This window comes from Aptenodytes forsteri, unplaced genomic scaffold (genome assembly GCF_000699145.1).
Source record: "Aptenodytes forsteri isolate BGI_AS27 unplaced genomic scaffold, ASM69914v1 Scaffold248, whole genome shotgun sequence".
In the NCBI taxonomy this organism is placed as follows: domain Eukaryota; kingdom Metazoa; phylum Chordata; class Aves; order Sphenisciformes; family Spheniscidae; genus Aptenodytes; species Aptenodytes forsteri.
The window spans coordinates 1,582,102-1,608,018 of NW_008795935.1; the positions used below are offsets into that span (position 1 = coordinate 1,582,102).

General features: G+C 42.9%; 2 protein-coding genes across 2 annotated transcripts in view; one reads left to right on the forward strand and one right to left on the reverse strand.

The window, feature by feature from the left end:
• Positions 1-4,482: 4,482 nt before the first annotated feature.
• NRSN1 (neurensin 1) lies at positions 4,483-7,284 on the forward strand. Its single transcript, XM_009285091.1, has 2 exons — positions 4,483-4,677; positions 5,710-7,284. The coding sequence occupies exons 1-2, from the start codon at positions 4,489-4,491 to the stop codon at positions 6,106-6,108; spliced, it is 588 nt and encodes a 195-aa protein (XP_009283366.1). The 5' UTR covers positions 4,483-4,488; the 3' UTR covers positions 6,109-7,284.
• A 14,699-nt stretch (positions 7,285-21,983) lies between these two features.
• Positions 21,984-25,917, reverse strand: part of DCDC2 (doublecortin domain containing 2) — an 81,372-nt gene continuing 77,438 nt past the window's right edge. The window contains exons 11-12 of the mRNA XM_019473615.1: positions 23,371-23,718; positions 21,984-22,100 (exon numbers count right to left, since the gene is read on the reverse strand). Coding sequence (XP_019329160.1) covers positions 21,993-22,100; positions 23,371-23,718 — 456 coding nt within the window. The 3' untranslated portion in view covers positions 21,984-21,992. The remainder of the gene's footprint in view (positions 22,101-23,370; positions 23,719-25,917) is intronic.

Genomic DNA, 25,917 nt, shown 5'->3' on the forward strand with positions numbered 1-25,917 from the left:
GGGGCTCGCGTCGACTTTGGTGGACTGGGTCAGGCCGAGCACGGCTTGGCCCAGCCTCTGGCCTGGGAACGTGGTGGACGCGGGAACGTGGCGTGACAGTTAGCTGAGGCATCAAAAAGGCCACCTCGGAGACTGCTGTCAAAGACAGGTTATTTATTCCAGTATTCACTCTTCACAGGGCTCTTGCCTTCTGTAGGTACAGACTGGAAACATGAAGGGTCAAAGTGTGTAAATCTGGAGAAGGGAGAGAGGGACTTCACCTGTGCGAACCCGTTGGCATTTGTGGCTTACATTTGGCGGCTGTGTGGTGTCGCGGAGCAATGGTGCCTCCTTACTTGCTTTGTCCCGCCTTTCAGGTGCCAATTCCTTACACTTTTTTAAATATGTCCAACCCTTCAATAAGAAAGCAAAGTAGCTGGAAAACTTATTGGCTAATTTTTCTTGGAGCTTGCTCATCTTTTAATCTGCCTGTTCACCAATCCAGTCACATCTCCCCAGATCAGTGGAGAATAGTAAAGCTCAAAGTAAACAGGACAGCTTTTGCCATGGAAACAAAAGTTGCTAGGGGATGGATTGCTACTACGCAGTGATGTGCTCTGAAGCTGTGATCATACATCCCATGTGTTCCTAGGCACCTCGGATTTAGGCACTGAAAAACTTTTAATGATTAAACCACTTCCTGCGGCCTGCATGCATGTTCTAAGCTCATCTAGAACACGGATTTGGGTAACAGTGACTCTTTTCAGCAAAAGTTTCCCAACATTTCAGCATTTAGTTTCTCAACCATGAAGGTGAGACATGCAAATACACATCAACGCTCAAGAGATCATAGCTACTGCAGTATTTATTCATCCAATGTAAATTGATGCTGTGACACACGTTTCCTTCTTATTTATGGAGAACCGTTTTCTCCCACCATACTCTGACTGTTTCAGTTCCTCTGCCCCATCTGTAAGTAGCGAGAACAGCAACATTATGTTTACATTGCAGTTGAGAAAAGAGGCCGTCCTAGGCCAAATTACCAGGCTGCTTCAATGAGTCATATAGGGCTGGGAAGCCTTCTTCCCTTCTCTCTAAGGGACGAGATATTTTGCAAAAGATAGGAGGTTACTTATAAGTGGAAGTGTCTGAGCATAAAGAAATTGTTCAGTAGGACTAATATTATGCAGTGCTTGAAAAGAATTAATGATGCTGGCAGTCCTTTTTTTTTTTTTTCCCCCCTTCCATTTTAAAAGGTCATGCTACTTGATGCTATCACAAGTCTTTCAAGCAAAAGATCATTCTTTTGTTTTCTATTCCACCTCCCAGTTCTTATTTATCATTTTGCTCATAAGTCTGACCAAAACCACCTATTAGCATTTTAGATTGCTAAAGAAAAAGAATCTATGTGTAATATAAGTGATTCCAGGCTGTGCGGTTCTTATAGGCAATTCTTCATCAAGCTGTTAGAAACACTACACTCTTCTTCCTCTCTCTTGACTAAATCTACAGACAGTGCAGTGAATGCAAGATAGCCTTTATACAGCTTTCTGCCACATTACATAGAGTTTTCTTAAATTAATTGCAATAACTACAGTTGCTGGTTCAGACTCAGCGATGTGCTTCACCTGCTTTCTGAATTCTGGAGAAACCAAAGCAGCTCTAAAGTTGTCTCCTGGTGGCAGCTGGAGTAATGCAAGCGAGCTTTGGCAGGCCACATTGTCCGGTCCTTCCCTGTGTTGACCTTACGGAGTCGCTTACACCTGGGGAGAATACATCCCTTTCTGCTCATTGTGCGATGCTAAATATGCTTACCTGAATGACTTAAACTGGCAAGGAATTAAGCATAATTTATTTAAGGAGGTAGGGTTGATGTGAGAATAAAGATCTAAGGAAGGACCGGAGAGAATGAGTCTCTGCAGAGCTTTGGTTGGACTCTTTACTTTCTTCTCTTTCTGATGTGGGAGATGGAGTGCTTGCCTACTCATAACCAAAAGACATGTTGAGGAATACGGACGTAAACTGTTCTTATCCTTGAGGTATAGGTTGTGCAACCCTGTGTGTGAGCGCTGGGGCAGCTATGGTAAACTACACCATTGCTTCCTCCTCTCCTTTCACCCTAAGGTTTTTTTATGAGGTGGGCAGAATTCTGGTTTTATGAGAACTCTTCAGTGTTTGTCCTGTGGAAGATGGCAGCTAGCTGTTGAAGAAATGGTGGCAGTGAGAAAAGAGGACTTCTTTTCCTCTCTTTTCAGGTAGGGAATAAACAGCAGAAGGAGAGACTCCCAGGGGAAACAAAAAGAGCTCTTTTGCAAAAGAACAAACAGGCTCCAAAAGTAGAATAACTTTCAGCGTTTCTCCACAAGAGTTCAGATTATATACTTATATCCATACCACCTTTTTTTTTTTTGTACCTCAAAAGGTAATAGTGTTCAAAAGCTCATAGCATTGTAAAAGAGCACAACAAACTAATTTTTTTTCACATATTAACTGTAGTGGGAAAAGTCAGTATTAGCAACATACAACTTGACACAGGGTGACCCGGGTGCCAGGCTCTCCCTGCTCACCTGGTGAGCAGCTGGTGCTGCCCAGGAGGTTCCTGCTGTCTCAAGGTCTCCGTCCACCCTGCCTGTTTCTCTACCTTGCCTGGGAAGGCCAGCACCTTGAGCACACTCCGGAGGGCACTGATGCTGTACCATTAGCAGAGAGCAAGCCCATCCACAGAGTCAGCAGAGAGCACTTTGGTTTCCTAACGCTTTACGGTGGCTGAAGTGGAAAAGGGAAACCTGCAGGGGATGCAGAGGCAGTTCTGGGTTCGAAGAAGGGGCTTCTGCCAGAAGCTGTGCCTGGCGCTACCCCTGCTGCTCTGCAAAGCTCAGCCACCAGCGCTGTCCCCCCTCTCTCCTGGAGGGAGCTCTGGCCCTTGCTAGGGCCCCGGCATCAGGCGGGCCTCCTCCTCCACTCGGTCATGACTTCTGTGAAAGCCTTGAAACCTCATCATGAGTTGCAAGAGAGAGATTTGCAATTATAAGATGTTGAGATCATGAAATCCCAAACTGAATACATGTTAGATATAAAAAACAAGATTACTGGATTTTATAAGGAGGAAGAAGCAAACCCCTCTTTATCCCTGAGCCAAGAACACAACCAGATTCCAAAAGGCTGGAAGATCACTGTTATATCAGCAGTGATTTCGGAGCCAGACAAGAGCTTCATTCAGGCTGTTGCCATTTCCCATCAATATTTTCTGGCTTCTGCTTAATTTAAATGCAGCAGCGTTTGTTATTCTTGCATACTCGGGTATTTCATACCCAGCAAGGTCACCCATTCCTGAAGGGCAAAGGGCTGTAGGGCTGCAAAATTGGGAGGTCCTAGCTGCCATGAGCATGTCAAACCTTCCTTCCTTCCTTCCCTCTAAGTAAAAAAGCATGTCAAACCTTCCTTCCTTCCTTCCTTCCCTCTAAGTAAAATTGCTGTGGCAATCAGATGAACTGCTTGAAGCTGATATAAATTGAGCTGTGACATTCAGATGCAAGTACTGATTAACAGTTCCCTTTGGACTGAGACTTTTTGAACTTCTTTAAAGAGAAGTCAGTCAGCTTAAGTAATATTGACCTGTTGGCTCAAGTTTTTTAGGGGCTAGTATTACTTCAATGAATTCAGTAGCATTGCACCTGTGCAAGCAAGTTCAGGCCTGGGACCTGCATAGTTAAATACAAATTTTGTGTGTTAGGAGAACTCCCATGAAGTGGAAAAAGTAGGGAACATTGTTGGTAGTTTTCATAGCAGGCAAAATTCTGATTTTATTAAAGTCAGCAGGAGCCTGGGCATTGACTTCTCCAAGGGAGCAGTGGTTTGCCACAAGTTTAGTATTTCCATTTCACTCTCTTCAGTGAGCAGATTGGTGCTGTTATGGCATTCCATCTTTTTCATTTTTAATTATCCATATTTAAGTACAGGATATATACAGTTTCAATCTGTCTGGGACTTATTTTGCCTCTGTTTCTCATGGCTACGAATGCTTAGTCCTGCACTTCAAAAGCTCAGGCAAAAAATATTAAAAAACCTTACCCAGCAGTTTGGAAAGTTCCTAAGGTTGCAAACTCTGGTTAACTGATAGAAGCAGTCTGGATGAGAGGCAACATGAGCCCTTGAGGGATGCTGGCTTTTGTTACCTGATATATTCTGCTTTTTTCAATCTCCATGGAAACGCAGTAGCACACTAGTGCGAAAGATGGGGAGTGGGCACCCTGCATAGGGGAGGGAATGTTCCCTGCAGCACCTTTAGGCTGTGCTGCACCAAAACGCTGAGTGCCTTGGGTTCACTTGAGCTGAGTCACCACATGCAACTCTGCCAGGCTCATTTCTTGGTTTGGAAAAAAGTGAAGGAAAGGTCTCTCCTGGGCTGCTTTTCTTCATGTCATTTGGAGAGTTTGTAGCCAGCTTTGCTCTCCTGCCACATCGATAACGATCTGCTTTGCATGAAACCTCTCATTGCAGGTAGGAAGGATGAGCTCCTATGCTGACATCTGTGCGTCCAAGCATGCGCAGGGCAGCACCGAGGGAGGGTACCAACGCTACGGAGTTCGGTCCTACCTGCATCAGTTTTATGAGGACTGCACAGCTTCAATTTGGGAGTATGAGGATGATTTTCAGATCCAGAGATCGCCTAGCAGGTGGAGCTCTGCGTTCTGGAAGGTACTGCCCATTGCTGTTTACTGGAGAGAGAAACTCCCATTTCAAGACTTTCCCATGTAACTAATGGTTTTAGGTATTCATCCAGAAAGGCCGCCTGTTGCTCAGTTTTCCCTGAGATGACTGAATAACCATCTATCTGAAAGCAGGGTGCTCTTACCAAGATACACCAGCTTCCAAAGGAGTTCTGGGGTCTTTGGATCCTCTAGTTTCTCTGTCACAAGGAGCCATGTCACTGAAACATCAAAGTCTTGTCTGGGAAACCCTACCCATAGCTTGCAAGTGTAGTTTACCTCCGCTCTGCGCCCACGATAGTCCTGCCAGATTATTGGGAATAGGACTGGTAGGTTAACAGCAGTAACTCTGGGACTGCGTGACCCTGTGTGACCCAGGGATCAAGAAAATTGCAGGATGTCCCTTAAGGTCAGGGAACTTGACAGAACTGGAGAACACCAGAGGTTGGAAGGGGCCCGTGAGGCCATCTAATCCAAGCCCTCTGCTTTGATGGTAGGGCCATTCTGTGTGAACCAAATTTTGCACTTAGACTTGAAATGTGCGAGAAGTGTTCTGTGACCTGTTCACAGCAATAGCAGCTTCCTTCTAATCAGTGCAAAGGAATGACATTTCATGGAGTAAAAGCAAGTGGCGGATACGACACAGACTATCAGCAGGGACTGAACTGTTGGTGTTAACCACCACCTAAAGCTAAAGAAATAATCAGTTACACAGCACTGGGATTAAATCCTCTCTGCGATGGGGCCTTTGGACATGAAATGCTATTTAGACGTATAGATGCATATTCCATTGTTTCCAGAAATGTAAATACTGAATTATGGGAGTTGTAAAAAGACAGTTTCTCCATATGTTCTAGTAGGGCCACCTATGACCTAAGAGAAAAATATCAGCCTTCTCCTAGAAGAGAGAACTGTACCTGCAAGACACTGTGAAAGTTAAATGCCTCCTAGGACCGCTTACCAACTAGAAGCTGGAAAGGCATACTAATTGGGGCTTTTTGTTTCTTTGTTTGTTTTCCAGGTCGGACTCATCTCTGGGACGGCTTTTATGCTGATAGGTTTAACGGTTCTTGTAGTGGGTTTTCTTGTGCCGCCGAAAATCGAAGCTCTTGGGAAAGATGATTTTGTTGTGGTGGATACCCGTGCCATTCAGTTTAATGGGTCCCTTGACATATGCAAGCTGGCAGGAGCAATCTTGTTTTGTGTTGGAGGGTCCACCGTGGCAGCGTGTCTGCTGATGTCTGCTTTTGCTAAAAGTTACTCCAAAGAAGAAAAGTACCTCCAGCAGAGATTTAAAGAGAGAATAGCCGATATAAAAGCCCATGCAAACCCAGTCACAAAAGCGCCAGCACCGGGAGAATCAAAGATACCTGTCACTTTGTCCAAAGTTCAGAATGTCCAACCTTTATCTGAAACCTGACCCTTTCCTTAGGTTTTGTTTCTCACTTGTAGATCACTTTAACTGGGAAATATCAGCTGTTGTTGGCATACGTGCTAGTCAATTACATCGAGTGCTCTGCTGTACAAACACACAGCTGATGGGGAAGCTGCTCCAATACAAATTTAGGATTGGGAAAAGGGAAATTATGTGATTAGACCTGTGACCAATATATTCAGTGTATTTGAGCATTTTAATCTGTGTTGAACCAATAAGTCCTTGCAACAACGATTAGGTGTTTAGCTTATCAGATTGCATCCCTGGAAAACATAGGGTGCGTTTATGACAGCTGTACCAGGAACACCCTACATCCCACCGTTTAAAGTTTAGATGAGTTGGCTTTGTCTTTAATTTTCTTCTTGCCTTTAAAATATTGTTTGGTCTTACTTTTACCTCCTGGTTCTGCTGTCTGGGAAGCCAAGATTCTGCCCTTGTAATTTGCACTTGTCCTCCTGTCACGTGCTACAGTCTGTATCAAAGTAATACTGCACAGGTAAAACATACACGACAGAGAGTGCCCCTTAATTTGATCCTGGCACACGTTGCTTCCCAATAATGTTACCTTCTGGGAAATGCAAGTTATACTTGATCCTGAGTTACAACTAACCTGTGCAAAACTGCCACTTTTGTCTTAGTCATTGCCATATTAACAAAAAATACAAAATAAAGAATTCATACGGGAGGAGGAACATCATACTTGTGTATCTTTGGTTTGATGTTGTTTCTTTCATTATATTGTATTAAGTTTGAAGCTTATACAAAATGTTTCAGTTTTGGCTGGGTATGGATTACTAAATGTGGTTTGATATGCCCGGGCCCCATATTCTGTCAGTACATTAATGCCATGTTAGATGACTTCGACATACTTATCTAAAGACATTTTGAAATGCTGTTTATATTTTTATAGAGGATAGAAAAAGTTATGCTTAACCAGATACATTTGTGTAAATGCTTACCTGAAGACTTGTCCTTTCACGGAAGACCCTTAATTATTTTCCCACCCAGGGCAATTATTTCACTGTCTTAATCTATGGATTTAAATTAAACTGTATAAAGAAAGATGTGACATTTGTACTCTCTGATAATATGTGCCACCTTATAGTTCTGTCTATTTTTTGAATGGATTGAATAAAATTCTAGGCGTGAGCCAACCATGGATTTCGTGAAAAGTCTCTAGTCAAACAGGTTTCTCTAAATCTAGTATTTCAGTTTGAAAGGAGGAATCGGCAATTGAAACTCACCAGTCTCTTAATGCAGTCTGTGTTTTCAGCTTTCATAGGTGATGAAGTCACTTTGGTGCTGAATAAAAAGAGATTCCAGCACGCTAACGACAGGTATGTGGTAACAGCTGTGCTCTTTCGCTTGCTGATAAAACATTTTGTGGTCCATGACTCAGTTCATACTTCCACAACTTAAATAAACCAGAACATACATGTTTGGAAGCTTCAGCTGAATCTGCGATAATTATCGTGGCTGACAACAGCATTGGAAGTAAAATTTTCTTCTGAAAAGAAAGTGCCTATCTTAGCAACGCAATTGCAGTGTCCAAACATTAGCACTGAAAAGGTGGACAATGAAGAGCTCATCACATGCACACGATTAGAGAATGAAACAAAGTAGGTTTTGGTGCATCTGACGATTCACTGGCACTCATGAATTAGAAGTGCAAAAGCACATTGCACCCAATGCTTAAAAAGAAGACTGTAATCTTGGGGGAGAAGCAGATGAAGCAGCGCTAAAGAGAAAAAGATGAGAAGACTGGTGAGGTGAGGAGCTGTGTATTATTTATAAAGAAATCCAGCAAGAACAGGGGTGATGGGTAGCGATTCCTCACGAGGCACATGGCAGGACTGGGACACAGGGACATGCTGTCACTGCTGCCATTTGTCAGTTATTCCAGGTAGAGAGGGTCCTCAGCGCCGCCTTTTCAGGTTGGGAGGAATTTTGTTTACTGCTATTAGCTTTCACTGCTGTCGGGCTATCGGTACACGGGCAGCAGAGAGTCAAGCTGTCCTGACCTTTTCAATGGAGAGTTTTTAATTAAAAATTGTGCATGGAGGAAACGTGACATTTTAAGTTTTACAGTGAAGTTCACCGAAGGGGATGTGAGTGAGGACTCCTGTAGCTATTACTGAGTCCCTTCTCTCCGCCTACCTTTTTCTTAACACTGTACTGGAAGTTCGCCTGAAAATCCAGCTGGAAAAGAACGCACAGGTTGGGCTTGTTTACCCACAGTAGCTATATGGGTATACAGTTCTCCTTAAAACACACCCCACATGTAGATACACACATGCAAGTGTTGCTAAATTTTTGTCCAGAGGACAGCTGACCCGACAGGTAATGAATAGAGCTGATACAAGCACTAGGCGTTCGGTCACATTGCGCATCGCTGCTGCAGTACTGAACATGCTTTGACAGTACGAGAGAGGATGAGTCATGCACGACATTACCCAGGTGTTAGGGAAAAAGAAAAACCCTCAAGGATCTTACTGAAGCTTGCTGGCATAGGAAATGCGTTTGGGATTTATCAGGGGCAGCAAAGCTGGTAACACTGTCATGGCTAACATTGCCACACACATTTCACCTCATTAAACCCTTGTTTCAGTTGCTTAGAGCTTTTCCAGAATTGAGACCTCCGGAGGCTGCAATCCTTCAACAGCAGAGAATCAGTGCCACATAGGGCTTTTGTAGAAATACTGAGCAGAAAACTGCTATGCTACTATTAAGAACTCACATACTGGAAAGTGTAAGACGTGAGAAACATTTTCAAGATCCATTTCCTTGTAATGTTTTAACACCTTCAACCTTTGGTGCAGGAACTGAAGCATCAGCAAAAGAGCGGTGGAGATGTGCTTTTTGCTGTTCTCATGGAAAATGCCTGTGATATGGCCTCCAGCTGGGGAGCAGTGAGGGGCAGCCAGGCTCGCTGGGAACTTTCCAGTCAGGCTGAGGGCAATCTGTCCCTGCACATATCATTTCCCTACCACGTATCTTTTTCCCTTTTCCCATCCCCAACAAATTGCAGCGCACGCTCCACGCCAGGACTGCCTGGGACTTCCCCTCCCGGGACTGGCTGCCATCACCTTTCCAAAGGGCACATTAATGGACTCCCTAGTGCAAATAAAATATGGCTTGAGCAGCCAAGCTCTTCTTTTTCCAACCCTCTGACCTCCCCACTCAAGAGGCTTCTTTCAGTTTCTTCATGCTCACCTTATTTCTTGCCCCTCTTCTAGCCTCATTTTGCTTAAAATTACAACGCAACCGTAGCCTGACACAATTTTCTCTGCAAGTGCAGTGAAAGAAATCACATTTTTCAGTCTGAATGGTAATCACTGACTTCATTTTTGTTAATGCATGCTCTCCTGAAGGTTAGATCTGCTTCCCCTACCACACTGCAGAAAAGGCTTCTCTTTAGTACCTGTTCTGTCCTCCCCCCTCCAGGCTGTCTTGACCCTTTATCTTCCATTTGTTCCCAGTGCACAGTGAATCACAGGCAAAGGCAGAGACGCAGAAATGTCCCCTCCTCCCAAGCTGACTGTAAGCAGATTTAATAACCGGTTTCTGCTACAGCCTCAGCCTGCCATTTCCAAGTATGAGATTTTTAATCACACACAAGTGCAAGCAAACAGCTCTTCACGAAAGCGGCAGCAGCAGCAGAGCGGGGAGGCTGCGGCGTCCTGACCAGCGGCCAGCAGAGAGAGAGGTTTGGCAGGGGGAGAACAGCAGCAGAACCTGCAGACCGGGGAGGCTGTTCAGCCCCTGAGGACATGAAATCCAAGTGAGACAGCAAAAGACTGTAAGAACCTTAGTTGGATGCACTTTGCCAGCAGCTTTGTATCAAAGGGCTATTAGCAGAGCAACAATTTTGGTAAAATAAAGGAATTAGCACTTTGGCTCATTCATCATTCAGCACTGACCGGTCATCCTGCCATTACACAGCAGGCTGCCCTCTCAGCTCACTGAGCGTCAGGGGTAGCAAGAAAATACAATGCTCCCTGAGCGGGCTTTTGAGGCACAGCCTCACTCCCTCCTCATCCCACCACTTCCACTGCCTAGAGAAGCAGCATCTCTACGGAGCATTACCCCGCGCTGGCCATTTGGGGTTAATGCCCACGCACCACTTACAGAAGCGATGTTTGGGTTTTGCCAGGTCATCCCCATGGCACAGTTTGTCCCCGAGGAACATCATTGCAAATGGGGAGACCCACGTAGCCTCCTCCTATTTCCGATATTTAGAAACCACGTGTGCTCCTTCTGGAGCCTTCTGATCTCTGGGCAAACAATCCATCCACACCCTGATTTTCTTCAGCTCTTATCTGGATGCGCAGCAGACCACACAGTGCGCGTTTCCTGCATTAGTTCACTTGGTATACATTAAGCAGGGCAAAGCTCAGTTTTGCTGTCAGATAATTTACAGAGGGACTGCTATGAAAACAATCTCTGCATATTAAGAGTAAGTCAGGCCAATACTTCTAATGGCCCCACAAACAGAAGAGACAGCATGCAAGTAACTGGTTTTATTGTTTTGCCTAATCATTCGCAGCTGTTTTTTGCAGGCCCACTTTTCCATAATTTACCATTCATGGGTTTTTGCAAATAGAGATGGGAGATAATTTTTAAACACTGCTAATAAGCAAGTTAATTTAACAATGTACTAGATATGCTGCTCCAACATTTTCAGCCTCAAGACTCACAGCTTCAGGCCGTTGCCTAGCTAAAGGCACCCCACAGTCTGAAGCTGGGAGGATGCTTGTTCAGCCAGCGAGAGGCCTTTCTGGAATGTCATTATTTCCCTGCATCTACTCGCCTAATGACTTCAGCATCTGCTGCCTTTTCTCTCCCTGCCTCCTTCAGGAACCTCGCGCTCTGATATTTCCTTCCTCAGTCTCCACGTCTATTTTCGGCACAGCAGCAGGGGTGGGGCGAGAGGGACCCCTGCCCCAGGCACGTCTTGGAGGAGGTGCAAAACGTGCCTGCCTGAAAAAAGCGTCACGGGGAGGCAGGTCTGCAGCACAGGCAGGAGGGAGATGAAGGGGGAGAGAGGTAAGCGGGAAGGAATCCCTGGGGGAGATCTGGCAAAATGCAGCATTTCAAGCATCAATATTGGTCATCTGTCAATGAAGACCAGAAGAGATAGTCAGTGAATATTGAAAGCACAGAAAAACTTGCTGGAGGTCTAAAACCTGTGACCAGAACAACATAAATACGGTGGCCAAAATCTTCATGGAAGTAGACATTTAAAAAAAAAAACAAAACAACTTTTAACATCAATATTCTGTTCACCACAGATGGCTAGACAAGCATGAGGACCTTGTTCTTGGACAAGTGCATTGTCCCCAGTGTGAGAACACATTTTTCCCTTTAATATACTATAATAAAGAAATCTCTTCTGATAGCTCTTGCTCAGACTGGGTTCAGCTCTCACCTGACCCCTTGCAAAGGGATTTCTCCTGAAATCGGAGCAAGGTTGTGCCAAGAAGAAAATCACTTACTTCAAAGACTGCTGAACACTTTGCCACTATCTCCGAGAAGCACAGGTTGTCAGAGAGTTCCCCAGTATCCATCACATAGAGGCTGGTTGGCTCTCTGGCTCACCGCTTTGCAAGGCCACAACCAAGTGGGCTCATCTGCATCTCCATCTGCATCTCCCCTTGCAAAGCAGAGGTGACTGAGCTGGCCCAGAGCAAGGCACACCATCAATGCAAAGCAGAGCAGAGGCAGTCGCTGAGACCCAGTATAGCCACAGGAGCCGGTGCCAGCTCCTTTCAGCTCTGTCCTGTAGCTGAGCTCTGAGGCTAAAGGCAGCTCCAGCATTTTTCCAAAACCGCCATAGAAGCCACGTGAATTTCCACATGCACTGACCCTTGCAAAGGGATTTCTCCTGAAATCGGAGCAAGGTTGTGCCAAGAAGAAAATCACTTACTTCAAAGACTGCTGAACACTTTGCCACTATCTCCGAGAAGCACAGGTTGTCAGAGAGTTCCCCAGTATCCATCACATAGAGGCTGGTTGGCTCTCTGGCTCACCGCTTTGCAAGGCCACAACCAAGTGGGCTCATCTGCATCTCCATCTGTATCTCCCCTTGCAAAGCAGAGGTGACTGAGCTGGCCCAGAGCAAGGCACACCATCAATGCAAAGCAGAGCAGAGGCAGTCGCTGAGACCCAGTATAGCCACAGGAGCCGGTGCCAGCTCCTTTCAGCTCTGTCCTGTAGCTGAGCTCTGAGGCTAAAGGCAGCTCCAGCATTTTTCCAAAACCAAAACCGCCGCCACGTGAATTTCCACATGCCCTGAGAGCCAAGGTCTCAGATTTCCCCGGGTAAGACATCACTGTCTCTTGGAGTACTTATGACACGGGCTGTGGTAGGAGCTTGGTCCCTCGGAGTGAACACCCGTTAGAGAGATGATTGCAGCACATGTAACCAGCCCCTGCGTAGCTCAAAATCACAAAAGAATGGACTGCAACTAGCTTGTACTGACCTCCAGGCGGTCATGCAACTGTGGAAAGCGATAGGTTGAGTTAGTTGGTTTAAACATGTCTTTTGTTTAACTACATGTCTACATGAGCTGCCATCAAATCTTTGCCCTGACATGGAGCATTCTCTGGGTCCTCTGCCCTACCACCATCCCTCCAGCAGCAGGGACTGCCCTCTGAGGAGTGCCCCAGCGTTGGCCTCTGAACCAAACTGCTCTTTCTCCAGAGACCACACATGCTTAGCCTAAGGTATGAGAGGAAAGCATCCTCCAGGTCACGGAGAAGTTCATCTGCCTGAACCAATGGCATAAACCAAAGGCCTCGGCTCAAAAGTAGCTCCAGAGCTGATAGTCAGATCGTTTTCTCTCTGCAGATGCATGCATGGCGTACATGTTGAGAGGGCTCTGGTCCCTGTCTGGTATGCTGCCAAGTCTATTCATACAGGCTGTCTGCAAGCAACCCAGCAGGCAGGCATACAGAAGGCAGTTCCCAAACCACTCTCCAAGAGCAGCGTAGACCAGGCCACTGAGTCCTCACCTTCAAAACACTCAGCTGTGGATGACACAGATGTTGGTTTAGAAGAACACCAAAGTATACACCAAAGTATCTCCAGATCTGCTTCTGCCAGGAGGCCGCTGGCTGTGTCTCCCGCACATGTCACACCTGCATTCAGGCACACACACAGCAAAGCACAGAAACCTGAGGTGTGAAAGACTACAATCTGCATCCCACGTGTAAGGGAATTAATATAGCACAGGCTCATTGCACGTAAGCAGGGGTAAGTGGTAGAGGGGGCAGAGCTGCTGGGAGCACCACGTTCCAGGGAAATGAGCCACGGGTGGATGGAGCTGAATACCCACGGATACACATGCTGCTGAGCGCCTGACACATACATCGCTCCTTTCAGTATGGGAGCCCTGGTAGGGAAGTGTTATGCATAGTCCTTTTCATTTCCTGGTGGAAGCAACAGGCTTCCAGAGAAGTGGGCATTTGTCTGAAAGCAGTAGCAAACATTACTAGGTCAGCCAGCACGCTGCGGTCTCCTTCCCTCGCCCACCAGCCAGGCACCTGCCCACCCCCCAGCAGCCAAGTTCAGGGGCCCTTTGCAGGGCGATGGCTCTCCCTGCTGTGGAGCTGCAGCAGTATATCTCAGTGTGGATAAGTGTTAGTAAGTGAAAAAAGCCTAACACTGACCTTAAGGCCTTTGAGATGAACTACCCACCCCTCCCCCAAAAAACCCCACACCTTTTATGCAAAAAAACCTCTGCTTCAGTTTGCCTACAGAAACTCGCACTTGAGAAGGCTCTGCCAGGGAAAGGCTCCAATCCCCATGAGTGGGCGTGATGCTACCGCAGCAGATGGCTGCCTCTGTTCACACACATGGGCCCATCTGCAAGCATCAGATGTGCTTCGGGGTGAGGTCCCCAGCCAGAAGCACCCAAGAGGTTTCGGTACCCTACCTTCCCTGTCCTGGGATAAGCCACTTATAACCACATGGTCAGGATGCTTTGAACGATGACCTCTTTGGTCATCTTGAACTAGGCCTTCTGTTGCATGAAAAGGAGAAATAACCTTCATCCACTTCTCTTTCTCTGCAGAGAGACTACTTTTAAACAGTGGATGCAAATCCTAGCTCTTGGGTTACCAAGTTAATTCCTGTTTGGTGCTAACTCTGGGGCAGTGGGAGCAATAAGAGAATGGCAGGGGAAGGTGTAAAGCTCAGGCTTCTCTGAGGATGCCAGCTTTGCACCAACAATCTCTAATCGAGAAATAACATGGAGCACAGGCATTATTTTTAGAAATATCGTTTCTCACAACCAAGCTGGAAGAAGCAAACGCAGCAGAGAAACTGAAGGACGCAGAGATGATACGCAGTAATGAAACCGTGACCTGTGGCAGTAGAGGAAACAAGGGCAACTTCTGCATGAGGATACCGAGCTGGGTATCCAAAGCGCAGCAGCAGCATGACTGCTCATCTCTGACACCACTTCATCACTGAGGCAGAGGGGTTTAAATCAGGCAAATCTCTAGTCAAATCAGAAGTCTTTCCCAACTAAGGCAAGCAGAAAAACCTACATATCACTGAGGTCCAAAGATACTTTCTTCCCTCAAGAGCAGGAGAATCCACTCACCCACGTGAGCTCAAAGACAAAGGGATGGTACCCATCCCCTAAGTACTCGCAAATAAAATAGCCATTCTCTCCTACCTCAAGCATTGACTTTGTGGTCTCCTAATTCCCAGCTCCTTGCTTCTGTGACATTCAACTGGTTCTTCCATGAAACTGCTTCAGCTGAAGGCTGTGGTAATTATCCCCACCCCCTGCCAGGGCTGGCTGTTCCCAGCCTCTCAAGCAGGAGTCCCAAAGACTCCCACCAGCTTATCTCCTCCCAGGCAGCCACAGTTCCCAGGCTGCAGTTGTGAGAAACAGGGGGGCTGAGCCTCATTCACTCAATTCACCTGTGCTGGGAAAGTGAGCCAAGGCCAGGAGTAAGGGGCACAGCCAGCCAGCACAGCTCCACAAGAGGTACGGCTATGGCTACAGCTACGGCTACAGCAGGGTTGAAGTCTGCAGGGAGGAGGCTGCTTCTCCCCAGGAAGGGAAGGGAGAGAAGCAGGGCAGACCACAGCCAGCGGTACCGGCCACACTGCCAGAGCCAATTCTGACCCCACACCCCTGAGAGCCAGAGTTGCCATGTCACGAGTTTCACCTGGGAAGCAGCTGGATCAGCCGCCAGCATGCAGCAGGTGTACTCACGGTGTGGGCAAGTCTTGCTCAGCTACAGGAGAAAAGGGGGGTTGGGAGCAGTTTTCTTAATGACTAATTTCAGTAAGATTACTTTCTTAAAAAAACAAACTTGCTTAAAAATAAATGATGTAAACTTAGTGTTTTTCAGCATCTTGACAGGATCTGTCCTACCAGATAATGCATCGGATTTGGAGTACGAGATTCCTAGCAATGCTTTTTCATTCTGTGGAGTTGAACAGTTTTTGAAGGAGGAGGAAACTCAAATGTTTTCATATTTGAAAGCTGACAAGGTTTTGGGTTTTCTTTTCAGTTTCTGATATAGATAGTATGAGAAAGAAGAGAGAAGGAATGGCCCTAAAAAGATTTGAAACCAATGCAGTGAGTCTTAAGGAATGTAGTTTCCCTTAGACTTATAAAACCTTTTGTTCAGTGTCTCAACACAGTCTCCCACTATGGGAAAAATGTGATTTTACTCCAAATGGTGAGGCTTGAAGTGCTTTAGACCTAGGGGCAAAAGTCACTCTCATCGTCAGTTTACAACGCAAGCACCAATTTGATCTGTAACACCCACGTTGACTCTGCCTCCCTTCCTGCATGCAGCCTGCCAGAGGATGCTCCTCGTACCACTACAGCCTCCGCAGCCCTGACACCCAAAGGCTGAACCATTGACTGTAGAAAAGTTTGGGTGGGTGGTGCTAGGGTCCTCCTCTGTTTGGGCACCCTCCCCTTTATTTGAGCTGACCCAATCCAATTACCTCCCAGTCCCTTTCTAACTTTTCTCCACACCCCTCAGGGGGCCTCACACATCCAATGTTCCTCAGGAAACAGGCTGAAGGAGAAGGAAACCCAAACCACAAGTAGCACAGTGAAAAAAACCACACAACTCTATAGATAACATGCTTTTTGTTAACAAAAGCATCCTGCCACTTTACAGTACAGGTTTTGATTTACATACCACCTCTGCAAGCTATACTTCATTTCAGGCTTGTTTAAAAAAAATAAGTGCCTAACTTTGTAGCAAGGGTAGCTACAGAATAACTCTTAGTGTTCCTTTTCTTCCTCTCTGAACAGACAAGAGGCAATCAGACCGTGCTGAAGAGGGAACAACATTTTGGACACGGCCCACCATTCATCCAACACCACTGGAAGTTGTTACAGGGTCAACAGTGCTTTGGTATTATGTTATTTATGCTTTATTGCATGCTATTACTGCCTTTTGCAAGCGCCAGCCAAAGTTTCCCCTTCCTGTGAAAGTCAGCTTCTTCAAAGTAGGAGAGGAAGGGGAAGGAGTTTGAAGCAGATCCCAAGTGGATGTTATCCTTCCACATCATCCAATTTTAGGCTAATTCTTAAGCTGCCTCTTCCATTAAGGGTGACTCAGTCAGGATCTCTGATATTTTGTATCATCCTCTGGAGGGCAATTTTTCTCCAGTCACGACCCGGAGAGCCTAGAGGACCGGGGCCAGTATAACCACTGAGGCCAAATGTGTTAAGTGGGGTGGTTTGAAGACCTGGCTGGTGCTTTTTTGCACACCTGGAAGCCTGGAACAGGGCAGGACCACTCTCCTGGAAATCACCAGTGTTGAGGCTGTAACTTGGGTGTTCAGGAGAGGAATTTAGCCTCAGACAAAACTTTTTCATGTTTTATTTTGGAGTACGGAAAAAGTAAATGCCTTCAAAAATGATTCTACAGAAGCAGCTGGGATTAGGAGCTTGACTTCACCTGCTGCACACGCGTATCAGTGCCAGCACAAAGGCCGGGGTCCAGAATGTGAGAGTGAGCGTCCAGGCAAACAATTCTTACAGAAGAGAGACCTGACATTGGTTTTCACATTGAAATGCGTGGACACTAATCAGAGAGTTCACAGTATAAATCGTATGTATACAACCTGTGCCTTTGAAAATCTATTAACCGTAATCAAGAATCTACATGTTCTTGATATACAGAACTGTGAATCATTTTATAGAGAATTAGATTCCTTCTAGTTTATAACAAACGAGATTTTGAAACCTTTTTAGGATTAGAGAGTAGAAGCTCTCAGCTAATAAAACCTGTATTTTTAATTAAATTTCAGTCCCACTGAGGACAAGGGAAAAGTATAATTGAATTAGGGATTCATTTATAAAATCGCAAATATTAGAGCTAAGTATCATCACAGCTGTAGGTGACTGCAAGAAAAATATGAACATTTAAAGGCATTCCTAGTAACCACATATGTTGTCGGAAGTCTGCATACTGTTTCAAAATACCCCTTTGTTTAAATCAGATGTTCCCTGCACTGTAGCTAGTACTAAAGAGCTTTACAAGTTTTGGTATCACATGTTGTAGTAAAGACTTGTACTTTCTTTCGTCAATTTTCCAAATCCTGTCCACTTCCTTAGGACCCATGTAGCTCCCAGTCGGTTTTAGGCTGCTATTTCCATTTTACTTCAGGGCTTCAAGCATTCTGAGATTGGCTCAGCAAAGCACCAAAGTATACACATAACTTAAAAAGATATGTCACCCGTTTTATGAGGTTAGTTATTACTAGATTTAGCTATATTTTCTTGTATAATTATAGCAAGCTTCAGCTACAATCAATAATACTTTTCCCATCACTAACAATGTAACAAGATTATTATATGTGCACATTATTTATGTGTGCAGTATGTGTGAACACCCAGCAAATGCATTCAATTACAGTGTTCACACACATGCCTGTAAGTTAACGCATACAAATATGCACATGCACAGTAATCTAAAGATAGCGGACGGCTTCACTGTCTATTGCCATGTCTAAAGCACTTCTTTTGATTAAAACTTAGACTGAAGGCTATCAGTCACCCAAAACAGTACATCCTTGAGCTGCATCCCATTAAATCATTTTGCCTGCTACACTTAATAAATATGCCCTTCCTCAAGATCCTTCATTTTGTACTTACATTTATTATCTAATGGTTATTTTAATGTACCTTTGGGATAATCAATCAAAATACCCAAGCAACAATCCTTTCCCCATATTTTCAAGTAATCAGAATAGTTACACTTATTCTTTTTTTCTTCTGCACGCAGGTTTATTTTGCTTTGCTTTAGATGAGACTGAGCAGGGATTATATTTTCCTCACTTTCACCCACTTCTTTCTGGAAACTAACTTTATTTTGGCTCTGATATGTCAAAGCACCGAAGCATTAGATAAAATTTAATGAAAACTGCAGTCCCATGGGATTTAAGCATATGCATTAATCCTTTGCTGAAATTAGGAATTTCAGCAGGGAGACATCTAGAAGAGTTTTGGTAGTTTTCTCAAGCATTGCCAGTGAACAGATAAAACTCATGTTATTTGCTGAGTATCAGCTGAACAGTATATACATACCGATAATCCAGTCCTAACCCGAATGATGACATTAAAAACCAGTGGCCAGTTTAACTGCGCTGTTATTCTTAGATTTGTAACTTAGATTTATAACTATGTTACAGCTAAATTGTCAGCATATTTTCTTACACAGTTGCAATACGAAAACTACCAAATCTGTTGGTTTTTTTTAAAGTTCTAGTTATGGGAGAATCCTATCAGCTGCAAAATCACCAGGTTTATAAAGTCAGTCACCCAAAGATAGACTTAACATCAAACAGGCCTTGATATGAGACAAAACACAGGAATATCTGTATGCCAGTTCTCTTTAATAGCAAATTATTTAAACAAAAAACACCAAAATAAGAAAACAAGTCTTATAAAAACCTCAGAACTGTTGCATATAACTGTAATAAAATAACATCATATAAGCTTAACAAAATAATGTTTTCTCATGTAAAACTGAGTTAAGCCATCACACACAGCAAATCCAGACAGAAAAACTATTAGCAAGACCACCTGTATGCTTCTTGTTTAATTTCTACTTTAACATCAGAATTATTTGTTATGCATAAACTAATTTCTCTATATAAAAGAACCTGATACAAATTCATGTTGTCACTGTTGTAAGGTGAATGATAAAATGGTTATCTATTTCCAAAAAGTCTGATTTGCTATTCTGAAGGACTATGTCCTGTCTTTCTTACAAGAAAACAGAGGGGAAAACATTTTAAAGGCTGAATAACACTCATAGGGATTAAAATGTTCATATTACACTTCCCTAGAATTTAGTTTAAGCTTTTAAATTACTCTTATTGATATCTGTACGTGTTTTAAGCCTGGAAGACACAGAACATTTGGGGAAAAGGGAAGAAATGACAGAAACTGTTGGTGGACAGAAGCTATAAATAGAAACCAAAGGGAGAAAAGTATCACCATACAAATCCCTCAGTTTCGTCTAAATATTGTTTCTAGGTACAACATTTTGAGGCAAATGTTCTCCAAATTAAGTATCTCCATCAGATATTTTTGGGTGTCGATTTAACCTCAAACTTTTGAGGATGAAGAACATCTCAGAGGTTGTTCAAGTCTTAATGTGCAATAAGATGACAGCAAGTAGAGTCCTGTATTTGGTACACCATTAACTTCTAGCAAAGAGCCCATTCATAGCAATGTCAATACAAGATTACTGTAATTTGTCTTGATTCAGCAACACATTTAAGCCCGTGCTTACTGGTAAGCATATGAGCTATTCCGCTCTAAGTGAGCAAAGACACAGTGTTAGCCATTTTCCTTGGTCAGCTTTCCACAGAAGGTTCAGCGGGTAAATTCCCCTAAGCTCCCCGAGGAGACAGAGCTGCCTTCTCTGGCTGGTTAAGTATTGTGTGAGGGCTTTTAATGCTGCTGCATATATTATTCCAGTGCAGGATTAACTATAAAGGTGCCTAGAGGATTTCTGTGTGTCATTTTTCCTCACTAGCACATACACTTATTTTATTCTTTCTGTTTGGGGGGCGAGGGAGAAGGGTTGGTTGTTTTTTACTTCTGCTTAACTTTAAATGTCGTCTTAAATCCCAGTAAAATCAAAGATATTTGAGCATAGGCTTAATTGCTGTATCAAATAAAAGAAGTGTAAATACTTGCTTAAGAGCTTGCCTAAATTAGGAGCTTATTTTGAACTGATCACAAACGTAATATTCCGTCAGATCCTTGTCAGACAGTTCAACAAAGGACACACGAATCATAGACAATTCAGAGATGCCTCAGGGCAAACTGTTCTAACCCTGTTCCTATGGTTTTTAACATTATGTTTTTTATACTTACATTGCCAATACTCAGAAACATGCTGAAGGATCTCTACGTATTTCTACTCCATTGGAAAAATATATTTAATAGTTAGTAGAAAAAGTGAAGATGTTTGTATGAGTTTCAGTCATGGCAAGTGGTTCTTTACATTCCTCAAACAATGCTTCAAGTTCAATTTGTTCATAAATGCAATTTTTGTCTTAATGGCATGAAATCAACAAAAATGACATTTAGTTTCTCATAGTAATAATTTACCACCATTAACGATAAGGAAACCCACTATTTCTTTTGTATAATTAATGAAATTATGCTCAGGGCTGTATTTCTGTGAACTACAAATTATTCCCATTACTAACAGAGAAACGATAAGAGCAATGGAATTGGTGTCATTAAGAGAACTAATACTGTGGATCAATGCCTTATTTACTAATGCAAACTAAACCACAGCCTATCAGGAGCCAGCTTGCTCAAAAAGATGGTAATACACTTCCAACCATTAAGGCTATGTAAAGGATTCATAAATGCAGCAATTGTTGCCGATTTTTACAGAAAACTGGCAGGCTCATCCTACCGTGTTTCATATTAAAATGGCTCCATTGACAGCAATGGTTTCATGGCAATTTCAGTCTGAAGCCAGACCTATTCATTTTTTTTCATTAGTAAGTTAAATTTCACATAGACTGAATTGCAAATCCATCCAAACTCAACTCTTGAAACTAACCTGCTACATACTGTTCCTCTACTTTTTTTCCCACTATGATAGCAATTCACTGTTTAGTGAATCAGTGCAGGACAATCAACAAAACTTCTTGCTGTAAATGGGAACAAGCTGCAGTATTGTAGGCTGTCTACATACATTCATAGTGCCAAATAAGTGCTATGTATGAATGTAAAAACTAATGATTCTAATTAATATATTGAAAATCCACTATTTAGTAACATTAGGATTGACACCTCATTATAGTACACCATTTTTTGTGGGCATAAGTCCATTAAGTGAGGAATGTATTCTAATTATATCTTAATATTATGCCTGGAAATCATATATATCATGTGGAATTTTAAAGGAAAAACTACATAAGTCCTCATTAAAACTAAAAAATTGTTTCTCTTTTCTGAACAAATCTGCAAAGAAGTTTTGACATTGAACGTGGGTGGGGTTTTTTTCCTTTTCTGGAACAATGTCATTTTTGTGGTTATTCTATTACTGCTAACCATCTTATACCACAGAATAGTTCATTTATTTCTCATACTACTATACAGTACTCTTGTATTTCCCCCCTCAAATTCTATTGGAAAATCTCACCTTGTAAAAATAATTTGATGTTCTTCTAGTAGCCATTAATGTTTGTTTTCTATATCAGTCCATATGGCATTATCACCTCAAGACTCAATATGTGGGTACTCAACCTATCTTCCCATTATAAGTTATCAATCACAAAAAATAACATGCTTTATATTTAAAGTATTATAATCTTTCATTTTCTGCTCATTACATTTTTTCTATCTATGCAACTGCCGCATAGTCATTGCTCTGGTCATTTTTTTCACTTTCCTGTGGGCTGGTGATTGTCACCCTTGGATTTGTGGATGTTTTTTCAAGATGGGGATCAACCTAGAGAAAAAGGACAGGTACTGTTAACTTCATTGGGTAACAAAGATTTCACTTCATTTCAATACAGTGTTAGCACTTCATACTAAAATTTCCACAAGGTATTCTTAATGTGAAAAAGTGTTTTCCGAGACTGATCACATTAATATTTTTATTTACCTTATACTTATATACTTCCAAAGAAGAAAGTACTGAAATTAGAGGTTCTCCCCCAGTTTTTTCATCAAATACCCAGTTACCCATATATCCATTTAAAGTGAATGCTCACTCACTTTCTCCACTTCCATAAATAACTTCAGCTTTTCTAAAAACAAACCAAAAAAATCAATATATCAAGCATAGAATAAATTCAGGGCCCAAGAAAATGTCACATTACTCAGCTCTCTTAGCCGAAAAATGTTCTTGTGTGTCATACAGAAACAGAAGAAAGACCAGTTACAAGGTACAAGAAATCATTCCCAGTGTCACAAGAAGCAGAGGAAGAGTCTGTTTTTCAGCAGCCTATAGGCAGGGAATATGCAGCAAGCTGTTCTGCTTCTGACGCTCAAGAATCCCATTCTTCCCAGATCTGGATTCTCCCCATTAAACAAAACACTTTGTTTCCCACATTCTGTTCCCTGGTCAGTTCATCTGACAGTCAGGGTAGTCCACATTATTTTTCTGGGCTGCATGCCTCCATCTAAGCTAACAGCATGTTACTGTGTCTCCTAAATTAATGGGTTATTTGCTTTTAAACCAACTAAAGCCCTTTGCTTTGAGGATCTTGTCCACCTCCACCGTCTTCTCCAATTTCTAAGAAAAGGAGATGAAACTTCCACAAAGCAATGGCAAGAGCCCTTTATGAAATGCAACTTCTGTGAAAGTCAACTCATCAAAGTAACGAAGCGCTGTGGTTTCATGAACACACCCTTCTGCTCTGTCCCAAAGGACAATATAGTGTGGAAATATATATTGATTATGCTTTTCTGGAAATTGCAAGAAATTTTTTTATTACTTTTTTTTCAAAATTCGGCATACTCAGGAAAGCAGGAGATGCAGATTCATCAAATAGTGAGAAACATCTGCTTTCTCAGTTGGAGGCCATATAATGTAATTGCTGATGTAACTGATCTACACAGATAGAAAAGAGCTTTTCCCACAAACTGAAATTCTTGTAAATGCTCTCAGGACCTTATCAGGAGTGAGCTACTTAGAGACTAGATGAGAAGCCTAAGACTGAGATGAATGAGGAACAATAACTTAAGAACAACAGACTGAAAGAATAAACACTCACCTGGTTCTGACTGTCAGAATCCTCTTCTTTTATTTCTTCTTCAGGCTGAAGATCACATTGGTAGTTCAAGTGCTCTATTCCTTCACCATTTTCTTCATTTTTCTTGCCATTTAAATGGATAAGTTCCTCTTCCTCTGCTTGGTCAACATTCTCTGTTTCTTCTGCTTCATCTTCATAATTCTCATTTAATTTCTTCTTGTTTTCTTCCACTTCACTTCTTTCTTTAACAGTTTCCCCACTTTCCTCTCCGTTCAGTTCTGGATATCCTTCCTCTCCTTTATATGCCTCCTCACCCCTGTCATTTTCCTCTTCTGCATTTTCTTCTTCTTCTACAGTTTCTGCTGGCCTCTGGTGAAAGGAAAAGCAGCAGCATTATGAGGCATTTTTAATCAGAATGCTCCACGCAATTCTGAAACGTGACAGACATCAAAGTCACAATTACATCATTACTGGGGAGTAAGTATGCTAATTTGAGGTTTGTCTACATGGACAGAAGATGATGCTTCTGTACTAACACCCCATAATGCACTCTTATTCTACATAAAAAAATGTGTTAGTGAGATTTAAATGTATTACACTGGGTTAATCCATTTGACCATACTCAAAACAACTGGAATGAGCTAGATTTAATTAATACATCAACCGCTATTTTGTTCCAGCTATTCCAGGTTCTCTGACATTCTAGCATTTAGTACATACTGGTTTATAAAATCCTGTCACAATAAAATATCATACATCACTAGCCCACAAACTGTTCCCCAAGAAGCATTTTACCTATGGACCAGCCCATGCCATGCCAATCGGTCCTGCTGTGCAGCCTGTCTTCTTTGCATCCACAGAAAACTAGCAAGAGAGATGAGGTAGACCTACTGGTCACTTCCATAACATCATTCCCCTTCCCAAAGACCCCTATGTAGGGTGGCATGGTTAGGATTTGTTTGACATTTAGCAATTAATTTTTCCTACACAGAGTCAGACCAGCAGACAGGAGGAACAGGATCTTGTCCCATATTGAAGAAGAGTAAGCAGAAACTCACTATAGATAAAGCTGCTAGCAGCATCATTTCATGACAACCAGGAGGACTGATGCACATACTATCTAGTTTTTGTCATTCATCTTCCAGTTTCAGCTTTGAAGATTCAGCTGACTATTCAGTGAACCAGCGCCCCTGCTGCCAAGATGACTTATGGTACTTGTGCTAAGGTTTGAATGAAAATAAAGGGAAAAAAAATCCCACAGGAGTGACAGGTTGTCTGCCTCCCCCACAGCCTCATCAGACTCTAAATCTAAAGCAAACAAGCTGAGAGCAATAGATTATCTCTTAATCAAAAGTGTTTGGAGTTTTACTATCATTAGCAGCTCTTTCATGCAGGCAGCTATCTGCTATAGACCTGTAAGTTATGTTGTCTAAAAATCTCTTTCCCTCACTAATATACTAACATTTCAAAAGAATTCTCTCATCACCTTCAACATATTAGTAAAAGCCAGTTCAGCAATACCAACAATTGATTGAAGCCTCTTGATGAAAGACCTTGCTTTTAATTTGATATCTAAGTAGCAACAAAAGACAACTTTATTATGCCAGTGCACAATACTGCATTGACACAGCTTCAAAAAGGACAAGTTATTGTGTTGTAATAATCCACAGAATAACAAATTACTAGAAATATTACATGGTTACCAGATCAATAATATTTCCAAAAGTAACTTTTGAAGTACAACAGTCTGTGTGTTCTTTGTTCAAGCCTTCCTGACTCACTTTCACCTGGTAACATAAAACTGGTCTTATTACCAGTAAAATAAAAATTAAACAAGCCAAGTCTTTACAGAAACGTTCAAAGAAGGCACCATCCAAAGCAAACTTGAGCCAACTTTGGTAACCTCCAGCACATAAAGATAGCAAAGAATCTCTAGATCCATAAATTCTCAGGAGTTACCTGCTAGTCTTACACATGACCTACTAATTTGTTTTCAATCTGCTAAGGAAATTAACAGCTCTGGATTCCAACCAGAAACAGGGGAGGGGGGGACAAATTAAATGCACCAGACACCACTAGCTAAAAATAAGCGGTTTTTGTTTTGCTTAATGGCACCTGCTCACTATGACATTACAAACACCAAATGAAGACAGGGTAAGAAAAGAGGAAAAGTAAACCCAGGCTTTCTCAGTTAACTGTTCATAGAATCATTAAGTTTGGAAAAGACCTCTAAGATTGAGTCCAACCGTCAACCCAACACCACCATGCCCACTAAACCACGTCCCTAAGCGCCTCTTCTACACGTCTTTTAAATACCTCCAGGGATGGGGACTCCACCACTTCCCTGGGCAGCCTGGTCCAATGTTTAACCACTCTTTCAGTAAAGACATTTTTCCTCACGTCCAATCTAAACCTCCCCTGGCACAACCTGAGGCCATTTCCTCTCGTCCTATCACTTGTTACTTGGGAGAAGAGACTGACACCCACCTCGCTACAACCTCCTTTCAGGTAGTTATAGAGAGTGATAAGGTCTCCCTGAGCCTCCTCTTCTCCAGACTGCAGTCCCAG

What these genes read in the sequence shown, in the direction of transcription:
- NRSN1 (XM_009285091.1), top strand. Translation starts at nt 4,489, where the DNA reads ATGAGCTCCTATGCTGACATCTGTGCGTCCAAGCATGCGCAGGGCAGC. An exon ending in GGAGCTCTGCGTTCTGGAAG is followed by an intron (nt 4,678 to 5,709) that starts GTACTGCCCATT and finishes TTTGTTTTCCAG; the next exon opens with GTCGGACTCATCTCTGGGAC.